The sequence below is a fragment of the Opisthocomus hoazin genome, chromosome Z (assembly GCF_030867145.1).
Source record: "Opisthocomus hoazin isolate bOpiHoa1 chromosome Z, bOpiHoa1.hap1, whole genome shotgun sequence".
NCBI classification, from domain to species: domain Eukaryota; kingdom Metazoa; phylum Chordata; class Aves; order Opisthocomiformes; family Opisthocomidae; genus Opisthocomus; species Opisthocomus hoazin.
Window position 1 is genome coordinate 41,281,432 of NC_134454.1, and position 12,520 is coordinate 41,293,951.

The 12,520-nt window shown below is 37.2% G+C and overlaps 1 protein-coding gene across 1 annotated transcript in view; it reads left to right on the forward strand.

Annotated features, from left to right (window-relative positions):
* HSD17B4 (hydroxysteroid 17-beta dehydrogenase 4) overlaps positions 1–12,520 on the forward strand; it is a 70,979-nt gene that overhangs the window by 26,385 nt on the left and 32,074 nt on the right. Inside the window, exons 12-17 of the mRNA XM_075411802.1 lie at positions 2,868–2,974; positions 3,659–3,892; positions 4,335–4,386; positions 5,650–5,721; positions 7,186–7,289; positions 10,330–10,395. Coding sequence (XP_075267917.1) covers positions 2,868–2,974; positions 3,659–3,892; positions 4,335–4,386; positions 5,650–5,721; positions 7,186–7,289; positions 10,330–10,395 — 635 coding nt within the window. The remainder of the gene's footprint in view (positions 1–2,867; positions 2,975–3,658; positions 3,893–4,334; positions 4,387–5,649; positions 5,722–7,185; positions 7,290–10,329; positions 10,396–12,520) is intronic.

The following is a 12,520-nucleotide window of genomic DNA, read 5'->3' on the forward strand; positions in this document are numbered from 1 at the left end:
CTGTCTTTTTAACAATGGAAAAATCTGAGAACGGACTTTTTTTTTTTACAGAATCTATGTGAGAATTTAGGCCTTAGGAAGCTGAAGAAGTGGAAGATGTAGGTTTGCTGCAGTAATAAGAGTGATTAAATGTCCCACTCCATTAACGAGAGTGACTCAGATTTGCTGATCCCCTTGGTTGGATTAAGGTGACACCAGAGATCCTGTATCACTTTAGAATGTTTATTCACGATTATGATAAATAAACCATTGTGGCATGATGATGATAAGCAAACTATGGTGGCACAATTATGATAAGCCGTACTTGTATAGTTTCGAAGGAGAAGGAAAAGAGCATAGGGGAGGCAGAAAAGAAAAGATAGAGAAGAAAAGAGGAAGAGGGAGAAATAAAAAGATATCACCAGCAACTGATTTTCCACATCCTCTGCCTGTGATCTTATCTCCAGGCTGCATAGATAACAAAGTTGTTTCCAAAGGAGTGCTGCCCCACCTTAGCAAAGCCCCCTCCTTCACTTGACAACTGCATTTATAGGGTAATAGCTGTATTCTTTTGGGTGAGATGTTTGAGATATCTGCTGCATGGACTCTTACAGAGTGTATTCTCCCACGTTCCCTTTACCAGGAGTGAAAGGTAACCATCTTCTTAATGCAACATGAAAATATCACTGCCTCTGAGGCAGCAGTGAATCTGCAGCGATTTATGTGGGAGGGCCTCCCCTTTCGAGGGAGGGGATTCTGCCCCTCTGCTCCACTCTGGTGAGACCCCACCTGGAGTCCTGCGTCCAGCGCTTGAGCCCCCAGTGTAAGAAAGACCTGGACCTGTTGGAGCAGGTCCAGAGGAGGACCATGAAAATGGTCAGAGGGCTGGAACGCCTCTCCTATGAGGAAAGGCTGACAGAGCTGGGGTTGTTCAACCTGGAGAAGGCTCTGTGTACACCTTATAGTGGCCTTTCAGTACTTACAGGGAATATCAGAATTACAGGGATGAACTTTTTAACAGGACCGGTTGTGGCAGGACAAGGAGTAATGGTTTTAAACTAAAAGAGGGTAGATTTGGACTGGATATAATGAAGAAATGTATTACACTGAGGGTGGTGAAACACTGGAACAGATTGCCCAGAGAGGTGGTAAATGCCCCATCCCTGGAAACATTCACGTCAGGTTGGACGGGGATCTGAGCAACCTGATCCAGTTGAAGATATGCCGGTTCATTGTAGGGGGATTGGACTAGATGACCATTAAAGGTGCCTTCCAACCCAAAGCATTCTATGATTCTGTGATCTTCTTAGTGTTCAGCCAGACACTAGCCAGCTCACTGATTTGAGAGTCCAGTAGTATCATACATTCTGAAAGAAAAGGAGATTGCAGTATTCTGCACTGTTACTAACTTGCAGGTTGCTTTTATACTATTTGTTTTAATGATGTCATTGTGTGTAAGATGCATGCTGGTAATCTTCTTTTCAGATTTTACCATTAAGTAGTATACTTATGTTCCTGCATGGAAATGGGTTGTGGAGAGGAAAAGCTGAGGAAACAGTCAGGTTTATTTGGAGGTCAAAGCTGTATTTTCCCTTCAAGATTTTTTAGCAATGTGAAAGCCTTTCTTTGGTTCATGCAAGAAAGACAGAAACAGTCTGTTACTTCTTCCAGCAGCTCAGTATTGCTTTTCCTCCATTCATTTAATGAATAAAAAAAGGATAAAAGGAATTATCTTTTAAAGCATTCTTATAAATTACAAATCTTGTTTTGCACATTTTCACATTACATACATGTCATAACCTCATGTAATGTTATGATAGTGATTACACCCAAAGATAAATTGGTCTTTGGCAGAGGATGTGACAGCATATGTTTGTTTCGTAGATGTTCATTTTTCTTCATGAGATTGAGACCACAAATAAAACATGATGATGATTCTGGCAATGAGACTGGGAAGCAAGAAATAGTTTAGAAATTCAAGATTCTGAAAGAGAGTATGCAACTAACTTGCAGGATATCTAGGGGAGTGCTGTGCAATAGAGCAACATGGTGTTAGCCTGAGCAACTGTGCAAGTAAGTATGGTTGTAGGGATTTTGACGTGGAGGGGACTGGCTGCAAGGTAAAGGTAGTTAAATAATGATTCTTTGCTCCTCTGATGTAAATACTTTTTATTTTTCTGTACAGGATTCTCACTACTTTTTGCTTGATTCTTTCAAACACACAAATATTTGATACTGATTTTAGCTATGTTGAGGTTCAAGGAGCAGGCTGTTCTTGATGGCCTGCCTTTACCATAGCTGAATTCTGTATCTCAGCCATGCATCATCTTGCTTGTAACCTTGGCGTTGTTCAAGCCTCACACTTATTTATTTGTTTGTCTATTTATGAATTTATCTGTGTGACTTGGGAAAGAGGGTAGCCATGAGGAGATGAGACTTGTTAATTGTATTGCAAATAATTTTCAAGATAAGAAAGCAGTTCTGATTTTCAGATGTGTACTTCTGAGATAGTAGAAACATAGTGCTCAGTATCTTCTTCTTAACACTGTGGTTCAGGGAATAAAACAAAGTATTTACTGGCGTACTCCTCTTGGCTTTAATGGTGGCATATAGCACCAGCTGTGTTCAGGCACTTGCATTAGGTAGGTGTCGTGGTTGACTGCTGGGTGGAGAACTGATGAGACTGGTGTACAAATCAGTTACCATCAGCTGTTGTGTAGATGCCTCTAAAATGCAGCACTGTGCTTAATTTGCAAATGTATGTTTATTGTGTTTTAAAAATGAGTTGAGGCTATATCTCATTTGCTGGCATGTTTGTTGTGTGTCTTAATTGGAGTGTCTCATTTCTGGCTATTTATAAGTGATTTTTTTTCATTTCCTTTGTCTAGAGTCCGTAAGTGTGCTGAATGATGCTCTAAGTCAGATAGAGTCTCAAGGGAATGTTTCTATGAATTCGACAAGCTCTGCATCAATGGTCTCTTCATCTGTTGACACAGTAAGTACATCTGTCTACCAGATGCAGTCAGTTAGGTGAAAACCTTGAGCAGAGAGACTGATGTTCCTGATCAGTTTCTGCTCTGGCTTGCTGTCTGCAAAAAGAAAAGTGGGTTTTAAACTGTGAAGTCAGGAAGCAGAATAAGAAACATCTCCAGGCTCCACTCTTTGTTACTGATGATGGGAAAACTTAAAGCTAAATATACTGAATAATGCAGAATGCAAGTGCTTGTAAGTTCTTGGGTAAACCTCTTTAGTTAGAGTATTGTTCAGAAAAGGGACAGGGGATGGGTTGTGTTGGGTAGTGTGGTTTTGTTCTGTCTTCTTCTCTATAGATGTAATTTTTCCTCCTTTCAGTTTTATTACAGTGTTAATTGTTTCATTCATGGTTTGTTTTAGAAAAATTCTTGTGCATTGCTGGGAGCAGAGACGTATGAAGTGATACTGCTTATTCTAGAAGTAAATTGAGTGCAGCAGGATATAATGTATTACATTAAGGTTGCTTGTACTGCAACAAATACATTAACATTTTATAGCATGTTTATTACTTATACTTACTGTTTACGTGTGACTATAAAGAAAATGCTCAAACATGAATTTTGTTTTATATGAGAATTATAGAAAGAATGCACATGCAATATTAACTATTATGAAATTTTATTTTATACTGACTTTTAATTTCCAGGCAAGCATTGTTGGCCGGGAACTGGGTACCAACATGTATAAATATACTCACTTAGAGCCTATTCTATATGCCCTTGGTGTGGGAATGTCAACAAAGGATCCAGATCACCTAAAATTTCTGTTTGAAGGAAGTGAAGAGTTCTGCTGTTTACCTAGCTTTGGAGTAATTCCTGCTCAAACCTCCATGTTTGATGGTGTTCCTTCTCTTCCAGGACTAAATATTGATCTCGCAAAGGTATGGAAGTGTTAAGTATCTCATTTTGTTTGTGCTTGATGTAACTATAAGGTGACTTTAACTATGATGTTTCTAATATTAGTAAGTTCCCTTTATTCTAGAAAAGGAAAAGTCGTTGTTTTGTATTCTTAAGCTCTAAGAAATTGTTAATTTACTTCACTTATATGACCTATGTTTTCCTAAGATGGTAAGAGTGATCATTTTTTTGTTAAATTTTAATTTGTGTTTATTATGATTTATTAAACCACAAAAGTTTAAAACTTTCTTTGAAGGTGTTTTCTGTTGGGGATAAAATTGGAAAAACAGAACGGAAAACGTGGGGGTTTTATTATTTGCTTGTTCTGAACACTTTCTAAAATAACTGTATATTTCCTTGCAATTTTGATGGGAGAAGCAATACAATATATTGATTGTTGTTATAGCACTGCCTTTCTTTACATAGATGCTGCATGGTGAGCAGTATCTGGAACTGTATAAACCATTACCAACCTCAGGTCAGTCCTCTTGTGTTGCTTATTTGCTTTTCACTGAGACGACAGTTCCCGTAGCCGCATTATAGATGGAAATGGGGAAGCTCTGTTTCCACCTGGACTTTTTCCTGTTCTTTTTACAAGGGGTGGGGCAGAAGAGAGGCAACATGTTGTGTTATTGAAGGAATTCTGAAACTCTCTGTTCTTGGGATCAGGTGTTGCTTTTCTATAGCATACTTAGTAAACTCATTCCTAATCTTTGATGTAATAAGCAAATACACTGCATGCTGATGTGTTACTGATATAATTTGATACTAACTAGCAGAACTTTTAATTGTTTCTGTAAGATTGTATCATAGAACTTCTGGGATGTTTACCTAAAAATTCTTCAACATTGGTTGTGCCTGTGTGCCTATAAGAGGAGATTTAAATTATGTGTATAAAGGAGGACTGGACATCTCGATGAGGAGGCTAAAAAACAACTGTCAAAATTCTGCAGATACTGGTTACTGCAGTAGCAAGCTCGTTTCACTGATGACTGTATTGTCTGAGATTACAACACTTGAGAGGTGCTTGTTAGACTCATTCAGAATATGCATGCATGTGTCTTGGGTTCTTCGTTAGTAGTTTTTAAAATTTAAACTTTCCAGAGTGTAGAAAGGAAAAATAAATCTTGCAAGCCACAGATAAATGTCATGATTTCTTGCTGAAACAAAAAGGAGATGTGTGAAAGTTATATTAACTTCAGAGAAGTCTGATAATTAATAATGGATTACGAGGACTTCATAAAAGTTTTTATTTTTCCATTCCATAGGCTGATTATGTAAACATACAGGGTTACATATCTCTCTAGAAAAATAACCTCTTTACAGACAGACTTCATAAACCTAGGCCCTGAGCTGAGCTTCTTTCCTGTAGAACTATAGTTGTCTCAGCTCTTGAAATTTGTGGACAGTCCTTAAGTGATTGGAGCTATCTTTGATGTTAGCGTTGTGTTTGAGTCTGGAATGTGATTTGTGTTTAGCTCTGAGTATATAAACTGTAGCAAGATTCCATTAAAAAAAACCAACAAAACATGAAGAAAAAAAATTCCTCCCATCTGCAAACCAAGATTTGGAAAGATTCCCAGACACTTTTATTGTAATCGTGACAATCATGATTACTATGACTATTACTATGATTATTATTACCATTATTATTGTCAGCAAGGAAGTGTAAAGAGTGATCTGTGGGCTTCATTCCTGAAGCAAAACTTTACACCATGTATGTGTTCTTCTCTTCCTGCAGGGCAATTAACTTCAGTTTCAACCGTTGCTGATATTCTTGACAAAGGATCAGGAGCAGTCTTGCTTATAGATGGTAAGGTTTATAGTTTTTGGAGGGAGTGCAGTAAAATTTGACAGGTTCAGTTGTTAACTAGCTGTACCAATAACTGTCAGCCTTTTGACAGTAAAGACTTAGCATATTAAATCTCAATGAGAGCTGAGAAATGAGCTAATTAGCAATAGCTGTGTCAATGTATAATGTAACTGTTCCTGGGCAGTTAATGTACTCAAATAACACTCTCTTTGAAAAAACATTTCAGAGAAGGTTTGTTTTTTTCTGTGTAGGTGGAATAGTGCACTGTGCAAATTGAACAAAGTTCTTTAGTGATAATACTTAGTCGTATCTGAAGGTAGCCATTTTAGATTCTGCTGCCCTTCAGCAAGGGAGGGTGCATGCGCACATGTGTCCATGTGCTTTGTGGGGTGGTTTTGCATAGGTTAGGCATACGTGTGTTGTGTAGACTCATCTTCAAAGCAGCCATCTTTAAGAGTATGTCCAGTGTTCTTTTTTTATGCCTGCATTATTCTTTTCTACACAAAACAAAATCCCATTTCCTTCCTCTTGTATCCAAGTTAAAGGATCAGAATGAATGCCTCCGGAAGTTGATGCGTGTCATTTTCAGAATTTTGATATCTTTAGGGGTGGTCGTACCAAGGTCCCTTGGGAAATTAAACTACAAGAGTAGGTTAATAGACAGTGAATCGCTAAACACTCTTGAGCTTTTATTCCTTCAGTGTACAGATTAAATGGTAAAAAGGTCTTTACTGTCCCTTTGTTCCTGGTAGCTGTCTTTTGCTTCCATACTGGGCTAACTTTAAGCCTGTCTGTTTCTGCAACATGCAAAAGTTATTTTTGCGAGGAAAATCTTAGTGGTTTTTAAACTTATTCTGGAACTGGAAATGAACGTTATTAACAATACTGTAAATTTCAGTCTAAGATGTAAGGGAGTGGAGTAGGCATGAACTGGAAATAGGAAGCTGAACCTTGATTTAGCGTAAGTTTAACTTCTTCAAAGAAGGAACAGGAGACCTTAAACTAAAGCTTGCTCTGGAGCTCTTTTCATACAAGGTACTAGTACCACTTTTTGTATTTTGATTTACACACTAGGGATTCTTAATAGCTTCTAATACATCGTATTTTATGGCACAGTTCTATCATATTAAATTGCTAATGCAGTGTGAGATGCTGAAATAAATACTAATTTCAGCACACTGTTGTCAAATATTTTTAGCACCTTGAATGTCACTGGCATATTGATATCTCATTTTTTAATTCTGATGTTTTAATATAGATAAAACTCATGATAATGTTATTTGAAACATATCATTAGTCTTCTTGCAACAGTGCAAAGTGAAAGTGTGACTGTTGTCCCTTCAGTTGTTAAAATGAGCTTTGTCATATTTGAAGCTGAACTTTTCTGTTGTAACAACACATGCTAGCCATATGAAGAAGTAGATCAAAGATGGTATATGACCTTCCTTTTTTGTTGTCTTTCAGTGAATACCTATAGTGGAAAGGACCTAGTGTGCTATAATCAGTTCTCTTTGTTTTTGGTTGGAGCTGGAGGATTTGGTGGAAAACGAACATCAGAAAAGGCCAAGGTAAATTCACACATATTCATATTAAAAAAAACAAAAAGCAAAACACATAGAAGCTTCTGCCAGCACTGAAAAAAAAAATATTTGCTGTATCAGCTAGGGAGGATAAACCAGCATTTGAGCAATGTGGTGGTACAAACTCAAATGAAACTTGAATACTTCTGTTCATTGAAGAGCCTGAGTGAAAAGTTACTGTTCAGAGCCTGGGAAAGCAGTGGTTTTGTTTTGACAATTAGAGAGAAAAATGAATTACCAAACATGCAACTGATGAGATATTCCTACATTCAAGTATTTGATATATTACAGGTATGGAATATCCTAATGGAAAACAGAATAGGAGATTCTCTGAAAAATGTTTAGAATCTAAATTCTGTGGACTTGGAATTAGAAAATGATATCTGAAGTTAAACTAAAATTGAAATTCATATAAAAGACACGATGATGTGGACAGAATGCTCCTCTACGGGATTCGTATTAGGCCTTTTAGAAGAGGGTGTTTCAAAGTTGACACTGCAGCAGGCTGTAATCTGACCCAGTTTGACCCCGTTAATTCCATAGAAGTGGTAAAATCTTCTACATGTTGTACTAAGAGCTGTGCTAAATTCCTTAAAATCATAATTCTGTAGGTCAGATGGAATATGCTATCAGTTGAACTGTTCAGTGTGGCAAGAGTTTTATGTTACCCAAATATAAGATTTACAAACAAAGGAAAGTTTATGTGTTTCGATTTTATGTATTTAGTGACTCCCAATCACCCTCTCCCACCCATAAATGAACAGATGAGGAAAGTTACTAACTTCTTGTTAAAAGCTAGTTTGGGGAAGGTTTGATCTGAAAAGTTTCTGGAGACTTCTTAGACCAAGAGCAGAGAAGTCGCTTTTAAGTCTTGGTTTTCACAGGCAGATTTGGGGACCTTTACCTCTCTTGTCTGTAGCTTTAAGAGCAGATTGTTTGGCTGCTCTTATTTGAGCATGGGCAGCACGGAGATTGACAAAGAAGTAGAGATTTTAGATACTCTGTCTAAGGACCTACTGCTGAGCTACTGGATTGTGCCAGCTAGACTCGTAACAGAGTCCTGATTTAAACCTGTCAGCTCTGCTGTCATGATCACATTTCAGTTTCTGCCTCAGTGCTTACATCTCCCAATTGGGAATACGTGATCTGTGTGTTGTCAGTTTAGCATTTCAGTGTGTTTTGCTGCTCCACATCAGTGATTTTCTTTGCTTCTGTTTAAGGAGGTGGGGGAACTATTTATACTTAAAAATCAGTTGATACCTAGTGATAATTTCATCTGTAGGTATACAGAGGGTCTTCATGTTTAGTTCAGTAATTTGTTTGTCATGTGTTTAATTTGTGTTAATAGGTATAGTCAGGTTAATATTGCACGATGTTACTCTACTAAAAAGACTGACTTAGCAAAAAGCTGAGAAGTACTCAAATGTGTGGTGTTAGGTTTGAACTTGTAATTTCTGGAAGAGATCTCTAGGTGTAGCTCGTTATAAATCTATGTGTTTGTGTGAAATACGTTTGGAAAGCATAAAGAGGAAAAGAGAGAAGTAGCATTATAGTTTATCAGTTCCAGTGCAGTGGAAAACCATCATCTCCTGCATTTTGGGAGAGAGTTAGCAAATGACAAACACTATCACGTGAACACATAGTGTACATGTCCAAATGCATGAAGTAGATATTCAGGTACCTGACATATATACCTGTTGTCTCATTCAGTACTGTGTTTAAGGATAGTCCTAGCTATGACTAAACGTTGTTATCATGAGCTAGAGCCTTGAGGCACTAAAGTCATAAACAGTCAACTCAATAAAGGCTATTTTAAGCTCAGTATTTTTGAAAATTTTAAAATTGAAATTTCAATTGAATTTGCAGTTGAAGATTGAAAGTTTCTTTAAACCAACCAAAAATAGATTGACAAGCCGTTCTTGTTTTGAAAGCATGTTAGGCAGTGTCCTTGTTACCAAGATGCAGCCTGCTGTAGGTGACCCTGCTTCGGCAGGAGGGTTGGACTAGATGACCCACAGAGGTCCCTTCCAACCCCTACTATTCTGTGATTCTGTGATTCTATGATTAATGTGTAGGTCCATTGTGGTTCTCTGAAGTGGCAAAAGCAGGAGTGATATTATCAAGTCTTTCATGCAAGAGGTGGCTTTCCTCTGCTGTTAATAAACAGGGAAGAGCCTTTGCTGTTGTTAGGTGTGAAAGTACACAGTACCCTGTTTCTTTTGATTGCTCTTTTCTTTGGTAAAGAGCTTGCACAAACTAAGATTAAGAACAGTTACTACAGCTAAGAGTCAGGTTGCTTCCTTTCATTTTAGAGCTTGTGCCATTTTCTCTTTATTTGGGCTTTTTTTTGTTTGTTTTGAAAACTTGAGACGGGGAAAAAAGATTTCAGCTACTTTAACAGTTTTGAATTGGTTACGGTGTTCTTTGTCATGATCTAGGATGTTCTCTGTCAGTCTGTTCGTAAAGTTTATATCTTCAAAACTAAACAATGAAGCTGTAGATTGCATGAGGAACAGCTTTTTAAAAATAATGTGAGGCTTAATATGCAGCATGTTATTGCAAAATCAAGAGAAAAAAGTTGCAGAAAAAAGAACTGGAAGCCTTTAAAGGCCAAAAGTGATGTAGTTCATGAATGAGGTAGTAAATAATTTTGTACTCCACTGTATTTTTTAAAGCATTATTTTAGAAGTGTGTCATTTCTGTGTTCCAAAACACTGATGTTCTGTGAGATAGCTTTTTTTTTCTGGGTTAATAATTCATGCTTGAGCTTTTTCGTATAATTTGGAAGAAATGTAATCAAACCTATCAGCTACAACATGTAACTGTTATTGAGATCTGATGCCTCAGGATCAGTATCTTTGTAAAGCTAACCTTGAAAAGAGACTTTCTCTGCCCTAAGTATCTTTTTCTATTTGTCTGTAAATGTAGAAAGGGTAGGAGGAACATTAACAGCTTTGTAAATGCTGTATGGCTACGGATAACTTTTTTTTTTTGCAGTGAAATATTAATGCGACTGCTTTTGCTTTAGGTAACAATGAATCCACCCAAGAGACTGCCTGATGCTGTAATTTCTGATGTCACAACCACTGATCAGGTAAATTTTTGTATGCTCTAGGTGTGGAAATGTTTCATTTGTTTAGGGAAAGGGGTCTTATATGATCTTCACTAATAGTTCAAATTTTGTGGTAGACCTCAGATATTTATATTATGTATATTTGTATGTCTGTATGTATATATGTGTTTGTGTGTATATATATCTATCTATAAAATGAAGCTAATTTTTTTGCTAGGTTAAGTCATGACAATGTGTTTAGTATATGTAAAATAATCTTTTCATAAGGCTGATGCAATTTTATTATTTATTACAAAATTCTACATAGAAGGACAAAATGAAGAGTTGTATTCTGTTATAGTTTTAAAAAAAAAGACGTTCAAAATCTATGAAATTTACAACAAATGGTGCAAGCAAGCACATTGTGACAAAAAAAAAGTGTTGAAAAAGTTACATTTCTGTTGTAGTGGTAGTCAGGGAAACCTGAAATACTGATAGATGTCAGTCCAGGTGTGTTTCCATCTGTCCACAGTACCACTGGTTCACAGGCATCTTATTTTCATAGGCAAAAAACCTGAGTAAATAAATATATGCTCCTCTGAATGTAAACATGTGCAAGTGTCAGACAAATAAGACAGGAAAGTCTGGGAGCTACCATTATTAAGACAATGAGTTGTATTTTCAACAGCAGCTTAGTCATGACAGGAGGCTGTAGCTTTTGGAGATCCAGTTGAAGTGTTGAGCATCAGCTGAACTGTGGTAGCTGTGGTGTTTGCATAGCCTCTGATTATATATGGAGTAGATATACTTAAGTCTCATCCAACTGGCTCGTGCTTAAAGTCCAAGTTACCGCTACTCACTTAAACCAGGAAAGAGAGCTTAGATCAGCATTTCTGTTTCTCTCTGATGTACTTGCTGCATCCTAAAATTCACGATGTCGGTCTAGGAGGTACAGATATCTAATTCTACTGAATAGGCTTCATGGAAAATTGACAAGTTGAGCAAGGAGGGGGGAGTGGTGAAGAGAGTACTTTCTGTGTGAGAGGTGGTTAAATGTAGTGGAAGGTGCTCTCTAGCAGCTGGCACTTTATTATATCAGAAACAGCAACCCTAATGGCCCAGTACTTTAAAGTATTTACTTTGAATGTTGGAACCATAGTTCAGATTCTCTTCTGCATGCTCCTATTGGAATTGATTCCAGGTCCATCAATTTTCAGATGACATTTATGATCCCTTTGTTCATACGGTATTCTTATTTTTTGAGCCTTAAATTCATGTCTGGAATTGTTACTGTGTATAAAATACTAAGTTCATGAGATAAAAGATGGTAGTGACAGTATAATGCGGAAGTTGGGAAACACTGCTACTGTAAAATTGATTTTTGGAAATAAAGGAAGTGGCCCAGAGTAGCCACCACACTTGTTTTAAGATCTACTGTGACAGGTAGATACATAGAGAGAATCCTTCTGCAATTAGATCTTGCAGGAGCCACAACCAGTGGACTTTGAGAATCCCAAGAAGGCTTATCTGCCAGATTATTCAGTAGCATCTGTGCTTAAGTGATGATGCCTGTGTACAGGAGGGGGAATGTGTAGAACTTGGGAACTTTATGCGCAGGAATACAGACTTTCATGTGAAGGACAGCTTGGGGAAGCGTTGTCATGATTTTACTTTTATGTGTCTGTGGAATGACACATAACTGCCTATAATCCTTTTTCAAAATGGAAGCTGGCACACAAAATACATGAAATAAAAATTTAAAGTTTAAATGAAAAGCGTGTTGGCAGAAATGACTGTGGCCATTCAGCTATTGAATTAGTATAGAGTACGAGACAGACTGAAAGAGTCAGTTTTCAGATGGCATTTAAGTTAACTTGAACTGTATTGATTTCCAGTGATAGTTCTGACATTTGCCACTCAGTTTTTCTTATCAAAATTACGTGGCTAAACTGCTTTTCATAATTAGCATTTTTTCCCCTTAACTTTTCATAGCATGATCATGTAGTAAACTTCCTGGCAAGTAAACCATCATGCATATTTTAAAAATGTTCACAGTGATGACTCCTGTCTTTCACTGAAGTCAATACCTGTGGTTATCTTGAAAGTTATATTCAGTTCTACTGAACTACACTGGGTTAAGCTGTTTCCGAGAGGAAGAATGTTTTTT